At 33.2% G+C, this 17,379-nt stretch overlaps 2 protein-coding genes and 1 pseudogene across 3 annotated transcripts; 1 reads left to right on the plus strand and 2 right to left on the minus strand.

The window, feature by feature from the left end:
- The first annotated feature begins 497 nt into the window (after positions 1-497).
- Positions 498-4,190, plus strand: LOC145560271 (diacylglycerol O-acyltransferase 2-like). Its single transcript, XM_081621532.1, has 9 exons — positions 498-869; positions 974-1,048; positions 1,137-1,222; positions 1,724-1,830; positions 1,910-2,065; positions 2,248-2,334; positions 2,470-2,567; positions 3,413-3,500; positions 3,917-4,190. Exons 1-9 carry the CDS (start codon positions 676-678, stop codon positions 4,016-4,018), a joined length of 993 nt encoding a protein of 330 aa, XP_081477658.1. The 5' UTR covers positions 498-675; the 3' UTR covers positions 4,019-4,190.
- A 27-nt stretch (positions 4,191-4,217) lies between these two features.
- Positions 4,218-7,309, minus strand: LOC145560260 (protein PIN-LIKES 3-like). The gene is made up of 10 exons (XM_081621520.1): positions 7,172-7,309; positions 6,982-7,061; positions 6,699-6,823; positions 6,496-6,614; positions 5,940-6,128; positions 5,703-5,795; positions 5,507-5,601; positions 5,223-5,275; positions 4,949-5,137; positions 4,218-4,759 (listed from the first exon to the last, which is right to left on the minus strand). The coding sequence occupies exons 1-10, from the start codon at positions 7,307-7,309 to the stop codon at positions 4,635-4,637; spliced, it is 1,206 nt and encodes a 401-aa protein (XP_081477646.1). The 3' UTR covers positions 4,218-4,634.
- Positions 7,310-7,940: 631 nt separating this feature from the next.
- On the minus strand, positions 7,941-13,627 carry LOC145624572 (protein PIN-LIKES 3-like; annotated as a pseudogene). The gene is made up of 10 exons (XR_014110450.1): positions 13,492-13,627; positions 13,259-13,338; positions 12,933-13,057; positions 10,126-10,247; positions 9,607-9,795; positions 9,414-9,506; positions 9,198-9,292; positions 8,797-8,849; positions 8,507-8,695; positions 7,941-8,350 (listed from the first exon to the last, which is right to left on the minus strand). The product of XR_014110450.1 is annotated as a protein PIN-LIKES 3-like (transcript).
- Between the last annotated feature and the right edge of the window lie 3,752 nt (positions 13,628-17,379).

A 17,379-nucleotide genomic window follows, 5' to 3' on the forward strand; every position in this document is an offset into this window, starting at 1 on the left:
AGTCCCAATGCTACTATACCAGCTACCAATAGGGGTGAAAGTTCGGTGCGGTTTGGTTTTTTTTTTTTTTTTTTAAGAAAACCGAAATTTAGGTGGTTTGGTTTGGTTCGGTTTCAAAGCTAAAGTGGTGCGGTGTGGTTTGCAAAATCAAGAAACCAAAATGTGATGGTTCGATTTCGATTTGGGTAAAAAACTAAACCGAAAACCGAACTTTCACCCATAGCTACCAACATTCAACTAGTTGGTTTCTTATTTTCTTCATATCCTCCTCATCTCTTAAGAAACCCACCTTGCTAGGTTGAGTCAGATTAATCCAATAAAACACTTAGAAGCAATCGTAGGCTTTATTTTATTTTTAATGTGTTTCAAATGAGCAAAGACGTCACGTATAACAAAATCCAAATAAAACAAAAACGTGGCATATCCATGAATCGATCGTGAATAAAATTCTAAACTAGTTTGCGTCTCATCAAACGCTATAAATACAAACAAACATCTATCTTTCCTCTTTCATTTTCACTTCCCTAGAACTTTCTACATCTACATTTTTCAATCAATTTTTTCCAAAAAAGTTCAACCCTTTTTTCTTTTCAATATTTTATAAATTATATTTAATTCAATTCAATTTTTTAGAGAGAGAAATCAAAGTTGTACTCTGCAAGTAAGAGAGTAATAATGGAGGTGTCAGAAACGAAGAGAGAGAAACCACTCACCTCATCTACTTCGTCGGAAATTACGACGTTCACCGGAAAAAGCGACTCCACGTTTCACACGTTTCTCGCCGTCGCAATTTGGCTTGGTGCTATTCATTTCAATGTCGCCATTGTTTTATCTTCTTTCCTCTTTCTCTCTCTTTCTAAAGCCTTAACGTTTGTATTCTACTCTTATCTTCATTTTTTATTTTTTATTTATTTTTTTTTTAATTTGAAGTTGATTTAGGATTGATTATGTGTTTGTTTTTGTGAATTTTTAGGGTTTTCTGTGTGTTGTTGATATTAATTTTTATTCCGATCAATGAGAAGGACAAATTTGGGCGGAAATTAGCTAGGTAAATTGTTGATTTTTGCTTCGATTTGAGATTTAAGATTTTGAGCTTGAATTTTGTGGAATTTGATGAATTTTTGGTCATTTTGCAGGTTTATATGTAAACATGCTTGTGGTTATTTTCCGATTACACTTCATGTCGAAGATTATAATGCCTTTGATCGAAATCGAGCTTATGGTAACTTCATTTTTATGTTATTATCTCATTATTTGAGCTAATTAATAAGCAGTAAAACATACTTTGCTTGAAAATTTATAATTAATTGTATGTAATAAATGGAATTTGTATGAGATATGTTTTAATATTTTTTGCATAGAGATAATATTTCCAATTTTGTCAAGTTTTACTAATTTTGGATTTAATCAGTATAGTTTAATTGAGGAAATTCGTGTATCGAAAAATGTGTGATATACTAGTTGTTAAGGGAGTTAGGAATTGTATGTCCTATTTTGTTTTCAGTTGTTGTAAATGTTGAGAATCAAGGTTATTTTGTAGTATTAAAAAGCATGGCATAGATATTGGATTTCATATTGAAAAGAGAAAGTTTGACTTTCAATGATTATGGTTGTTATGACACATTGTTTGCTGTGTATTGTTGGACCGAGTTCAATTGCTTGTGCAACAAAGTTCGCCCTTTTAAGGCATCAAATTTAATGTCATGTCGTATGCTATATGCAGTTTTTGGCTATGAGCCACACTCGGTTTTGCCGATTGGTGTTGTTGCGCTTGCTGATCTCACGGGTTTTATGCCTTTCTCAAAGATTAAGGTCCTTGCTAGTTCTGCTGTAAGTCCTCCACCTCTGACTTTGTCACCTTCTTGTGCCTTTTTTTTTTTTCAGCGTCTTATCTCGTTCTATTTTGTAGGTTTTCTACACTCCATTTTTGAGGCATATATGGACATGGTTGGGCCTATCTCCGGCAACTAGAAAGAATTTTAAAGCTTGCCTGTCTTCAGATTATAGTTGCATTATAGTGCCTGGTGGAGTACAAGAGACATTTCATATGGAACATGGCTCTGAGGTATTGTTCTGCATGCCACGTATTATGTGGTTGTCTGCTTGTCATGCCCAAATTCTATTGGAGGAGGACTCTCTCCTTATAGTAACTTGATGAGCTTCGTATTGCTCCTTTTCATTTCCGGCTCAATCGTTGCTAGCTAGATTTTAGTGATTGCTTAGCTTTGGCTACTTTCGTTGTTTCAGGTCATTTTTCTTAAGAACAGGAAAGGATTTGTTCGCCTAGCTTTGGAAATGGGCACCCCAGTGGTTCCAGTTTTCAGCTTTGGTCAGGTGCTGTGTTGTTCACTAACTGTGTACTCTGCTAAAATTTACAGCTGAAGTTTTACAAGAAAGAACATTATTTTATGGTCTATAATGAGTTATAAAGTAGTAATGTATTGTCTATTTGTCTACATTTTTTCGCAGTCACAAGCCTATAAATGGTGGAAGCCCAGTGGAGAATTGTTCTTGCAATTCTCCAGAGCTATAAGATTCACCCCTATATTTTTCTGGGGACTTTTTGGGTAAGTTCTAAATTTTGTTTATTTTCTTAGTTTAATGGAAAATTTATGTATTCGTTGATAAAATTCTCTGGTCAATGGCCCTTATCTGGGCTCCAAAAGGGAATTATAAGTGGTTCAGGGTGGCACTTCTTTGTCTCCTTCCATTGCAGATTCACAATTTCTGCAAGTGTCGTTGGTTGCTTTTGTAGCTATAGAAGGAAATTCTATGTGGGAAACCAACATCCTATTATCTATACTTCCCAGCATTCTCGATGATGAAAGAGGGATTAGGGGGACTTACATCCCCAAGTTTAAGTCAAATGTTGTTTGCTTCTTTTAGTGACAGCGGAGAATGACAAAGTCCAAATAAGTGATGTGGAACAGATATAAGTTTGTTAAGAGTTATGCTAGTTGACCTGGGATAGTATCACTTGCAGAATTGCAGACTAGCAATTTAGCATAGTAGCATGTTTTGAATTTGGGATAACAGCTCTGGAAAATGCTCTACTAGAATCCCAAAAGCTATAATGTTTTGGGGATATGAAACAAAGAATTAGATCAGCTTCTTTCTGGATTATGTGACAATGTTGATGGTTAGGGATGGTTAAGTATCAGCCAGAATTCAATCTTGATAACTGTGCAAAAGGAGAACTATAATTAGGAATGGTGTAAGGATAATGGAAAGTACAAGGCCTTAGTTGAGAATCTGATACGTCTATATTTTTGAGGAGGGATCTAGCTATGACGAATTATTATGTTGTTTATTGCTTAATATCTTCTTGTGGACATTTGGCTGATATCCAGATCTGTCACTGTGTAATATTTTCCTCTGCTTTCTCATAATCAAGTTTTAATTGTGCTTGCAGTTCTCCTCTACCTTATCGGGTTCCAATGCATGTGGTGATTGGTCGACCAATAGATGTTAAGCAAAATCCACAGCCCACTGCAGAAGAGGTATGGGTTCTATTGCGTTCCAAAATCATCAATGTCTTTTTTTTTTTTTTTAAATTACTTTTGTTCACTGCCGCCGTTATAAAAACGTCCCCCCCCCCCCCAACAAGAAATCTCTCTTTGCTAGGTAACACATTGGATTGATATTGAATTTTAGCTTGCAATTCCCACACAATCACACATGTTGAATCCAAATAACAGTAATACAAAGCAATGAACTAATGTAGTCACTCATAAGTACGAGTAATACTTGGTGCTATAGTAATGGTCAATAGCCTGAGTTCTGTAATAGATCTTCCTTAGATTCCTCATTCCGGTCCCTTTTACGTGCCTGGTCCTAAGCGATTGGCTATAAAAATGTGGATTTCCTTTGTGGATTTCACCCTTTTTTAACAGATATTTCTTCCACATTTTGGTAGATTTCGGAAATTCATAGCCAGTACGTTGAGGCGCTTCAAGACTTGTTTGAAAGGCACAAAGAAAGGGTTGGCCATGCCAAACTCCAATTAAAAATTCTTTAAGTCCTTTGATTGTGCTGTATATACACATTACATTACACGCCAAAAAATGTCCCTGATGTTGTAATCTTCAGCCCTTTAGAATTATGCCATAATTGTATCATTAATTTGTGCTAAAGCCATTATTATGTGTTGTTTACTCCTGTCAAGAATTTTTTTTTTTTAATTTTTTTTTTTAATATATGTGCACAAATGTTATCGAATTTCAGTAGTACTAAATACCAAATGACATCTACATATTATAACTGGTTAAAATGTGAATAAGTTGCAAGGATTAATTTTTTAACAAAATGATTGTAATTTCCATTTTATGGTCTTAAAATTTTCAGTTGAATACAAAGGGAATACTTATAAAGGAATTACATCAAAATAGTGAAATAAAACCAAATTATTTGCAAGAAACCATCAAAATAGTGAAGTAAAACCAAAATGTTTCTTCAAATTTCTATATATATTCTGATAAATCTGATCCCCATTTTCTAAGAAAAATTGCTTACCGTACTAGTACATACAGCGTAAAACCGAAGATGATGTCTTCATGTCTACATAATCCCATTGTTAGCCAGTCACTAATGTTGTCTTGTGAGAAAGATTTGGTTCTAAGAAACGTTCAACGTCGTTAAGCCAGATGCCAGAGGAAGAATGTGCACCAAAGAGTGAGTGTTATCGGAGCCAAAATATTAGTCCAAAGCATGATAACTGAACACTCATTCTGCCCTGCTTTAAACAGCTCTGTCACTGTACCTGTTATGAGCATCAAATCAAAATTATTCATTAGATACCGAAAAATAAACTACATGAACAAGAAAAAAGAAATGCTGAAAACTAACATAGACCATCACAATTTTGTTGTATTGATGGAATTTGTACTAATTAACTCCAAAGGGCAGTTTGGTTGGATAATGAATAATTAATGATGGCACTAATACATACTGATGCTAGCTGCTGGAGGCATGGTGTACTGAAGCAGAAGAACAAACTGAAAGAATATATCGTGCGATTGCACAAACCCAGCTAGAACAGCACCCTTAACAATAAGAGCACCCAGCAGAGGAAGAAATAGATATCGAACTGCCACTATTCCCATAATTGTTGCAACTTGAATTCCTGATCCCCTTAAACCTGAAAATTTAAATTTCGTCAAAAACTTACCAGCAACCTAAAATATGCAGCAGTCAAGCAAAAGAGATGTTTAAGTAATGAGTACCTCTCTGTAGGTTTGCGCCGAGTATCAAGGTTTTACAGGGGATGGCTGCATCTCTGTGAGTCGATTACAAAATAATTGAAAAGATTGAGTTTACAGTTCTAGATACTGATAAAGCTTAATTGTAAAAACTATGCCAAGCCAATCTGAAAGTCAAATTAGTCTGTAACCAATGGCTGAAGTTGCAATGTCGAAGTCAAACTTTAGCGATTATCAAAGAATTGAGGATGTGTTTTATTTTATAGACTGATGAAATGAGAATTCATAGCTTATTAGTTATTACATACCCAATCATGAAACTTGTGTCTCCAACAACATGAAGAGTATTATCCATGAGCAGTTTACGAAGCGGAGAAATCGTCCCAATAAAAAATCCAACCATCTAAAACAAAATAAAGGGAATAGATAGGGATAGTTTCTCAGTATTATATTTATTAGGATATAAATTATCTTACAGAAATGGTTATTATTTGATGAAATTACCACTCCAATAGTTGAAGGTGCCAAGACTGCCTTAAGGTTGAACTCTTTGGAGATAATTCTTAAGCAATGCTTTATCCTGGAAGACAATTTAACCTGTTAACATAAACCCGTCTTATAATTAACTTTCAACACGAATTCACCAAGAGATTAAAAACATATGTTGAATGTATACGAAAAACTATGTATGTAAAATTTGAATGAAGGAAAGGAAAAAAAAAATTATCATCTGAATCTTACCATTGATTTAGAAGAGTTTGAGAGAGGTGGATCTTCAAGAGCATAGTTATCTGAAGAATGCAAGGGTGGTTCTTCTTGGGGTTGTACATTCACTAATGTTTCATCAGTTACACCTGTGCTCGGTGTTGCCTCCTTCGAAGAGATCCGAACTATGTTGTAAGTATATAGCCAGAAGTATACGGTTCCAATCTGGAATTTTGAGAAAATTAATTAGAATTGAGCTTGTTAATTTGCTTATCAACTAACAGTTATAGTATTGTTTAGTATTTCTATTAATTTTGTTTATAATTTTGTTTTTCTTATTTTGTATCAGTTTATATATACTCTCTTTTCCATTAGTTGCAATAGTTTGTATTTGTCTTATGTACTCCCTTTGTTCTATTAGTTGCAATAGTTTAAATAAACAGGAGTAGTGATATGTAGAGTTGAATAAATACATATAACAATAGCAATAATTTTGGATTAAATTAAGATACTCCAAAATTGAAGGAGAGCATTCACTATGACTTAGGAATATGGTAGAAGGTGAAAGAAGCTAGATGATGTAGTCATTTACCGCCATTGAAAGTGAAGCATAAGCTAGACCATAGCGCTCACAAACATCAGGTGCTCCAAATGGACTACCTTTCTCTTTGCACATTGCAGGGAGAATGATGATGGTATTCCCTAGATTTCCTGGTTTTACAGTAAAATTAGATGCCAAAATTACTAGTATTTCATAAATAAAAGTAAAGAGATGGGATGAATTTTAAAAATTACCAGCAGAACAAGATGCCAAAATGAGGCCTTTGATGTACTTTGGAGCTTTCGTTAATTTAGCAAGTACCCAACCCATTGCTGACCCCAATAGAAATGTAAGCAAGATGTTTACTACCATGAACCATCTGTTACCATGCATATAACACGGAACGAAAAAAATAATCACAACATGCACATGTAAGTACTGCTGTTAATCGATAGCTCTCTCCGTTCAAAAATAATCTTGTATAGATGTAAAGGAGAAATAGGAAAAATTGTGGAACAAGAAGAGAAAATAACTCACAAAGTAAGAAAGCTTTTTATGGTTACTGTCTTAGCCAAGTTGCTACCAACTAGTGCAGGGCCAAAAACAAAAAACACAAGCTATAAGCAAACACAAAAGAAAACAAGCTATGAGTTCATCTCTAAAACCTAACATATACATATATAAAGGAGGAAGAGGGTAGAAATGCTTTAGAAGAAAGATGAACAACTTTGTTCAGATGATGTGTGGCCGTCTTTCCCAAGATGTCGATACGATTAATGGCAAGAATTGAGCCTAAGGCAGTGATCAAAAGAACCTTCAAAATAGGCATTGAAGCAACAATAAACAGATCAAACAAAGACCTCATATATTTTTATTTTTTTTTTTTTCCAAAAAAAACTTGTTATTAGCTAAGTGTTAGAATATCTCTTTTCTAACTCTTGGTAACTACAAAATTATTAGTAAAGCATGCACTTGCTTGCAATAATAATAATATAGGTAATAGAAGCAAAACAGTTTAGTCTTTTGGCAAAAGCTATTGGTAATGGGATATTTAAGTATACACTAAAAGTATTTTATAACTACTTTATATGGCAATTGGAAACATCTATTGAGGGGCCTTGTTCTTATATCAAGTGGAAGAACGGTCAGATGGCAAATTTGTTAGTGCTTGAATCATAAGTTAATATGTTAAGAATCTACTCATTGAAACAAATCAAATGATTGAATATTTATAATCTATATATTCATTGATGAGACGAATCAAATAATTAAATACCGAGTATTAATAAACTACTCATCAAGATCTAACGAATCAAATAAGCTCTAACATGAATATGTTATAATTTATATATTCAAACTAACTTTAAAATTCTTTCACCTTATGAATAGTGTTAAGATTTCAATTGGGAAGAATTTTTGGGAACAGATGGAACTTGAAATGGGAATAGTGTTAAGACAACATTTTTAACAACTTGAAATGAGATTTTAAAGTTTTTCCTAGCGAGACAGTTAAACTAGATCAACTGGACTTAAGAAGGAATTACATCAAAATAGTGAAGTAAAAACCAGAATGTTTGCAGGAGACCTGGAGTTCTCTTCAAATTCCTATCTATATTCTAATAAATCTGATCTTCTAAAGATAAATTGCCTACTGTACTAGTACAAACGACGTATTTCTGAAGACAACGTCTTCATGTCTGCATAATCCCATTGTTAGCCCTTCACTGATCACTGATGTTGTCTAATGAGAAAGATTTGGTTCTAAGAATCGTTCGGCCTTGTTAAGCCAGTAGCCAGAGGAAGAATGTGCACCAAAGAGTGAGTGTTATCGGAGCCAAAACATTAGTCCATAGCATGATAACTGAACATTCATTCTGCCCTGCTCCAAACAGCTCTGTCACTGTACCTGTTATCAGCATCAAAATCATTCATTAGTTACTGAATCAAAAAAATGCTGAAAACTAACATAAACTAATCATAATCATGTTGTATAAGTTGATTCTGTAATAATTAAATCACAGAATAGTTTGGTAGGATGATTATGATACTGTAGGATACATACTGATGCTAACTGCTGGAGGAAGGGCAAACTGAAGCAGAAGAACAAACTGAAGGAATATATCATGTGATTGCACAAACCCAGCAAGAACAGCGCCTTTAACAACAAGAATGCCCAACAAGGGTAGGAATATGTACCGAACTGCTATTATTCCCACAATTGTTGTAACTCGAATTCCTGATCCCTTTAAACCTGATAAATAAAGAAACCCATTTCTTTATTATCAAAAACTTATTACTAGCAAAGTTAGAATGTGGAGTGGTGAAGCAAAAGAGATGTGCAAGTATTAGTACCTCTCAGGAGGTTGGCGCCGAGTATCAAAATTGAACAAGGGATGGCTGCATCTCTGTGACGATTGCAACATAATTAAAAAGACATACAGTTAGAACTTAACTGTAGGAATTATGCTAAGCTAATGACTAGGAAGTAGATTAGTCTTTGACGGGAAATTCCCTGATTCTCATATTGAGAAACGAAATTTGTTTAGCATTTTTGTGAATAATCAACAACTTTTTCATTATTGTGAGCTCCACAATTGAATAAAGTTGTTGGTTTATTTACGAAAATTCCATAACTGTGAGAAATTGGAACTTCCTCGTCTTTAACCACTGCTTAAAGTAGCAATGTGAAAGTCAAATTGTAGCGATTATTAAAGAATCCAGGATGAGTTATTATTATATAGCTTATTACATACCCAATCATGAAACTTGTGTCCCCAACAACATGAAGAGTATTGTCCATGAGCAGCTTACGAAGTGGAGCAATCGTCCCAATAAAAAATCCAACCATCTACATCAAAATAATAAGGGATAAATTTAAAAAAGGATTAGTTCCTTCAGTATATTCAATAGGAAATAATATATACGTAGTATATATTTTTCAATAAATGGTTGTTGTTTGACGTTGATACCGCTCCAATAGTAGAAGGTGCTAAAATTGCCTTAAGGTTGAACTCTTTGGAGATAATTCTTAAACATTGCTTTACTCTTGAAGATGATTTAACCTGTTAACACAAATTCGTCTTATATTAATTTCTCACACAAATTTGGCACGGAGATTAAAAACATATGTTAATTGTACATAAAAATTTAACTTAATATCACCATTGATTTAGAAGAGTTGGAAAGGCCTGGATCTTCAAGAGCGTAATCATCTGAAGAATGTAAGGGTGGTTCTCCTTGTGGTTGTACATTCACCAACGTTTCATCAATTACACCTGCACTTGCTATGGCCTCTTTCGAAGTGATTCGAACTATGTTGTAGGCATATAGCCAAAAGTATACGGTTCCAATCTGAAATTTTGTGAAAATTATACACAATGAGCTTAACCCAAGCCATTACTAACACGCCAAATATTGATTAGTAGTTTATCATAACAAGTCCATCGATACTAGACATCAGATATGTATGTGACACAATTTGAATGACTTGTAACCTACAATGTTTCATATGAACTTTACATGATTCAAATAAACCACATGAAAATTCTTGTATCTGATACGTAAATTTGTTTGTTTTTCATTTCACACTTATACTCCCTGTATTTCATAATAAGTCGTTATAGTTTGTAGTAGTTTTTAGAAATGGAAGGAATAACATAGAAGCTAAAAGTAGCAAATTACCGCCATTGAAAGTGAAGCATAGGCTAGACCATAGCGCTCGCAAACATCGGGTGCTCCAAAAGGACTGCCTTTCTCTTTGCACATCGCAGGTAGGATGATGATAGGCATATTCCCTAGATTTCCTGTTTCCACCACAATCGACAGTAAAATTTAGTTGCATGAAACTTCCTCTAAAATTGCTTGCGTAATGCACAACATTATTTCAATAGCATTTATTCGTACAACAAAATCCAATACGAATATTAACAACATGATATGGCATGGAATTAAGCATGTGATCGATCTAATGCATCGGATGCACATGAAAAGGATATATTTTCTCATCGTCATTGTGCCTTAAAATGCTTACTTACAATATTTGTTAATCCATGTTGGTTAAGTTTTTAGTTTTGGCCTTTATTTGGGCTTATGTGAGTACTATATTAACTCTTTAGTTACTATTAATCTCTCATTGTTTGTAGGCGTACCTAACACATTGTTAGTAACAGGGGCGGAGCCTTAGTGAACCACTTATAGTAAATCTAGCTATGTATGATTATATGTTTTGTTCAAAGTTTGGTCCGGACCGGACCAAATTAATCAATTTTGTCATCGGCACGAGAAATTGGTTTTTTCGGTCTTCGGTCCGGTCCGGCCCAAAACCCTATAAAAACGTACCGGTCTTGGACAGGACCGGTTTTTTTCTTTAGAGTTATACATAAAATGTTTAATAATGATTAAGATTATCCTACCAAGCTTGAACACTTTAGCCATACGAGCCTTTTTATACTAAACATACAAATTTTTTTTATAAAAAATCTAAAATCGGTCCGGGTCCAATCCTAACTTAATCGGTCCGGTCTTTGGTTCTTTAAATTCAATTTTTTGGCCTTCGGTCCGATTCGGTCATAGACCGATGAACAGCCCTAGTCCCAATATTCTCATCTAGTAGAACTTTCTCTTTACTAACCAAAAAAAAAAAAAAAAAAGAGTTGCATACTTGCATATAGCTTTTGAATAATGGATTTTATTAGTCAATGTTGAGCTAAGGATTAGGGTCATTAGCAACAATAATTATAATCAACTCACAATTAAATTAAGAGAATGTGGCTACTAATTGGTAATTACAGCTAATGGACTAACAAGACAGTGGGGGACAGGGTGAAAGAAGCCGTGGCCACAACAAGGTTGTGGGTCCGGTGGCAAAGGTAGTACTGTAAAAATAGTAAATAGTTAAAAACTTAATTTTGGTTAATTGTCATTTTGAAAACTAGGCCAAAATCTATATGCAAAGAAGTTTCCTTTCATTTCTTTTTAATTAACACGTTTTAATTTTACAAATAAGTTAATATATGTTACAATATTGTGTAAAAACTTACGTTGTTGTATATATTATATTCTAATTGTGTATATAATACTAATTGTTAATCAGCAAACATGTTTAAATAAACATGTCAAATAAAAATAAACAGAAGATCTTATGTATGCAATTGTTAAACTTAAAGACAAATTTGTTCTAAGAAAATAAAAGCTTATTAGCTAATCTAGGAGTAGAATCATAAGAATATGTGGGTAGGAAATACTAATAATTTCTCCTTCTATAAAGTTTGACACAACTTTTAGTACTTTGTACTTCCTAATTCCTATGTATGTTCAATGGAGCAAATAAAAAGTAAAATAGTATACCACATGTTTTCTCATGGGAAATTAAAGTAATATGACTAGATGGTCGTAAGTAGAATGAAATAAACTTGCTTTTTGAGACTTTGTAAGTGATGCACTGATGCATACTCCAATGCTAACAATTATTTTTATTTCAAAATTGAATATATACGTATAATGACAAAGATTTTGAATGCCATCATCAATTGTCATTTTTAAATAGCAATTAAGGGTCTGTTCACTTCATTATAATTTCAGTTCAATTCAGCTCCAATCAGTTCAGTTCAGTTCCTAATAATTTCTTTCTCTCATAAAATATTCATTTGAACTAAATTCAGTAAATGTGAACAGACCCTTATTAATTATTTAATATTCAAATTTATAATACTATATACGTAGTGGAGAAAAAAGAGACTCAAATTAAAACCTATAAAAATCTATAAATTATGTTAATAAAAAGTTTCCATATCACAATGGTCAATTTGTTGCATAGGGAAAGTAAAGCAAAAAAAACCCTATAACTCATTGTCTGTTATCAAAACAAGTCATTTTTGGCGTCATTGATTAACACATTTATACATATTATGAAAATTTTCTCATTCTAAACTTTTTTTTTTCTTTGAAACAACCATTCTAAACTAGTTATGAATAGTTTTTTTTAAACAGATAATAATGATAATAATAATGTAATTATACCTACTCCATACATGTTTTCTAAATAAAGTAGAATACACATCCACTCCCCCCCCCCCCCCACAAAAAAAAAAAATAATTAAAAAAAAAAAAAATCGTGCAACATATGAGCTTAAACCATCAAAATAAGAAAGGAGAAGCATCGTTAACAAATACTAGTACAATGCTAATTAACTCAAATTAACTCTTGTGTACTCTTTAACTTTTTTTCTTTTTTTATTCTTTATTTTTGCTTACTAAGGGAAATCAGGCAGGCTTTATTATAATCCGACTCCCTCATAGTACGAGTAATGATACTTTATAATAGCTCATTAACATAAATGAACAACAACATACGAATTGAAGAAACTGATTTTATTATTTCATTTCATTTATTATCGAGCTGATATAGTTGAGAAAGGTTATACGTAGTATATAATAAGGCCAAAAGATCAATGGAACAACAATGAGATGGGAAAAATAACGAAAATTACCAGCGGAACAAGATGCCAAAATGAGTCCTTTGACGTGTTTTGGAGCTTTTGTAAACTTAGCAAGTACCCAACCCATTGCTGATCCCAATACAAATGTAAGGAGGATATTTACTAGCATAAACCATCTGTTACCATAATACACGAAACGAAAAAATATCATCAATTTATAATACATTTGTAACTAGTGTGTGCACACGCATGCATGCACACACACGTAAGTACTGTTGTTAACCACCCGATCTTTGTTAAATATAATCTTTTTTATAAGGTTTAAACGATAAATAACAAATACTAGTATTATGGAACAAGAAGAGAATATTACTCACAAAGTAAGAAAGGTTTTGATGGTGACTGTCTTAGCCAAGTTGCTACCAACTAGTGCAGGACCAAAAACAAAGAACACAACCTAGGCAAACACAAAAGAAAAGGAGCTATGACTTCATTAGTTAAACACTTAAAACTTAACATACTTTGACTCTAAAATTATATAAAACCTAACATATGTTAATATAAAGGAGGAAGAGGGAAGAAATAATGCTTAAGAAGAAAGATGAACAACTTTGTTAAGATGATGTGTAGCCGTCTCTCCCAAAATGTCGATACGATTAATTGCAAGAAGCAAGCCTAACAGTGATCAAAAGAACCTTCAAAATAGGCATTGATGCAACAAAAAATAGATCAAACAAAGACCCCATTGTTTCTTTCTTTCTTTCTTTTTTTTCTTGAAAAAAAGTTAAGTTAGCAAAGTGTTAGAGAATTTGCTAACTACAAAATTATAAAGCATGCATGCACTTGCGTACATATATATAGGCAAAAATAATGCAATCTTTTGGCAAAAGCTTTTGTAAAGTGTCATAATTAATTTAAGTATTCTACAATGCAAGTATTTTATGACTAACTACTTCACTTTATATGGTAATTGGCAGCAGCATCTAGAGATGAGGGGCCTTAGCTTGTTCTTATATCAAGTGGTAGAAAGCTAAGCTAAGACGGAAATTTTATTAGTGCTTGAATGAATTGTAATGTTGGAGTTAAGAATCACACCTAAAAAGTTTTCTTTCAACTTCAAGTTGCGCATTCTGTTGTGTGCTCAGCCGCTCATGTTGATTAATAAGTCAGAAAAAAGTTGATGTTAGATATGTCTTTTACCCTTCTTCCATTTCTCAATAGATGTGATAACGTTTGGATCGGACGTACTAATTGCACCATTTATATACCATTCTGTAACTTTAAGCACTTATGATATATAATATTGTAGTTACTAACATCATTGTTGGTTTAGGGTCTAATATTAATGTGTTTCTTAATATCAAGAGGGATTTTTCTGTGTGGCTAGGGTTACTCGAGTTATTCGGTCAAGGGTTATTCGAGTTATTTCTGATCGAGTAACCCCTGACCGATTAATCCCTGACTGATTAACCTCTCGAATGACCCCTGTTCGAACAGCTTAAATAATCCTTGACCGAGTAACTCTTGCCACGTATAAATTTTTTGATGATGATAATTTTTAAATATTGTTTAGGTGTCATTTTAATTTTTACACTAAGCTATTCAGGTACTCTGTCTGTCAAAAAAGCTATTCACATACTCATATTCAGTGACATTTGGTTATTATGAAAAAAGGTTACCACCCGTCAAAAGATTGTTGTTGGTACTCTTGGTAGCCTCTAGATTGGTAAGGAAGACGTCAAGACGACTAAGATTCTGAGAAATGTAGAAAAAAAAGGAAGGAGATACATGCTTAACTAATTAAAGATGGCTCTGGGTCGTGCCTTGTGATTAGGGGTGCTAATTGAGTTGAGCAACTCGTATTCGACTCGGTCAATGCTCGGTCAAAACTCAACTCGAGTTAGCTCGACTCGAATTCGACTCGACTCGAGATGTTAACGAGCACGAGTTGAGCAAGCTCTAACTCGACTCGATAAGCTTGTGAGCAACTCGATAATATAATATAACTACAGAATTTGCAAACAAAGTTACTATCTTTAAACAAATTTGACACTTATTAAGACTTAATTTTTATCATAAAAAAAGAAAGAGTAAATGTTTAATAATATCAATATATAATAAGGAAAGCAATATAAATTGAACAAAAAATAAATAAAGGCATATAATAATAGAAGGACTAAAATTTTAACGAGCCAATTGTGAGCTACTCGACTCGACTCGAAACTTTAACGAGCACGAGTCGAGCAGGTTTTATTTGCTCGAAACTTTGACAAGCACGAGTTGAGCACATGTAAAAAGTTTTCGAGTTGAATCGAGCACCCCTCGGCTCGTGCTCGTGATCGACTCGCTCGATAAGCACCCCTACTTGTGATAGACCCACGTGTTTTAAGATTAGTTAGGCCCGACCCATAACTCGGCCCATGAGTTTTGTGTCCTACCGGGCCAGGCCGAAGTTTGCAAAAAGGTTGGCCCATGCATAGCCCAGGCCCACATGTCATCGTGTCAGGCTTGCATGCTAAAGCAAAATTAAATTGCATTGATTTTAGCATTTTTTTTGTGCCGGGCCCAGTCGTGTCGGGTCTTATCGTACTTCTCCCAATTAAAGGCCCAACCCACGGCCCACACACACAGTGTCGTATCGTGCACCGCTTTTTCTTGTCCGTGTCGTGCCGTTTTTTTCGTGTTGGGCCATGCCGGGCAGGACCGGTCCGGCCCAGTGGCATCTTTAATAATAATTAGAACATTTATTTATCTATCTTTTTAATCGAAAGATCATGTTTGTATTAAAACTTGCAATTATTTATTCTCTCTATCTCATATCACTACCTAAGGTAGTCCCCCATTTTATTTATTTATTTATTTTTAAATGCTTTTATCCATGCAATGTTGTTACAATATTGCTCATAATTGTTTTACAGAATTCTAAAAAAAATAATATTGTTTTACATAAATTTTTTTAAACTCATACCAATAAAGTACATCACTACATCCATCCTTTAGGGAGCTAATATAGTGAAATACTTTACAATGAAGAGATTGAAGGTGCCAAGAACTATTGGGGTTTGGATAATGTTATAATTGCTACTTACAAACAATATCAACTTACTAGCAGTTTTTCAAAATACGGAGTATATTTTTTTTTCTCTCTAAAGTAATTAATAAGTGAATTTAATTACTTCGCAAGTAATTTTGGAAGAAGCAAGTAATTCGTATATATAAGAGAAAATAGAGGCTATTAACCATACAAATGAGTTGAGACATCATTGATAACTTTAAGTACTAATTCCTATATATATTAAAAAAAAAAAAAAAAAAAAAACAAAAAACAAAAAAAAAAAAAAAAACAAAAAACAAAAAAACAAAAAACAAAAAAAAACAAAAAAAAAAACAAAAAACAAAAAAACCTTGAAGTACTAATAACAAATTTTCAACTCTTAATCCATGAAATTCCAAAATCTACTTGAGATTACCCGATCGAGCTAAAGATCAAACCCAACGATGTCATAGCACGAAATGAAAGAACCCAAAGTTGGCATAAATTAAAGTTGCTAAATACTGTTTATCTATTATCATGTCAAAATGTCAAATCTTAATGTTGTCGTGCACTTATAACCATCAAATAAACATAGAATGTCAATTAGTTTATGGTTTTAATATCAATAGAATCTGGTACTTTGCACTGAATTATTCTTTCGTCCAACATTTTGTGAGGTGTTGGGAAGTTAGAATATACTTTTTCTTATTTCCTTCTTTGGGTTTACAATTGTAGATCAATTAATACTTGATTAGGGGTGTTAATCCATGTCCATGCTAACCTAATCACTTACTACTTTAAGAATTTGTATGATGAGGAGATCTTATAATACTCTGTAGTAATTTATTGTGAGATCTAGTGAATTTCTTCTTACGGACTTATTGCTCTTTTTGGGACTAACGTGTACGTAATCTCAGTGTCTCACACAGTCACACTAAATTATTGTAATTTTGCCGACCTAAATTGGGATGCTTTGATGCTTTTATCTAGTTGCTCATCAACTTTCCAGATTATATACCCAACCCATTGGAGAGACAATAATTATGTGACCAAAATATTTGGAATAAAGCATTTATCATGTTGTAAATCTCATGTAATGTATACATATGTTCATATGTAATAGAATAGTTATGACGTGACAATTGATAGCAAAACAAAAAAGTTTCTTGTCTTTGAGATTTATATAACTTTAAGTAACAATATTTATTTTGATGAAATAATTATTTGATTATAATAAGATTATTACTCATCAATCTTGAACGAGCAGAAATAATCTAAAAAGGAGAAAATTAAGAATACTCCATTAAAAACCACTAGAAACATTATGTTAAGAAATACTCCTTATGAAATATATTTTTAAACATTCTAAAATAGTATACCATACATATAACATATTTATACAACTTAGGATATGTTCATTTCAGCTTAATTTTAGTTCAACTCAGTTCAATTCAGTTCAGATCC

The sequence above is a fragment of the Chenopodium album genome, chromosome 1 (genome assembly GCF_948465745.1).
Source record: "Chenopodium album chromosome 1, dcCheAlbu1.1, whole genome shotgun sequence".
Lineage (NCBI taxonomy): Eukaryota > Viridiplantae > Streptophyta > Magnoliopsida > Caryophyllales > Amaranthaceae > Chenopodium > Chenopodium album.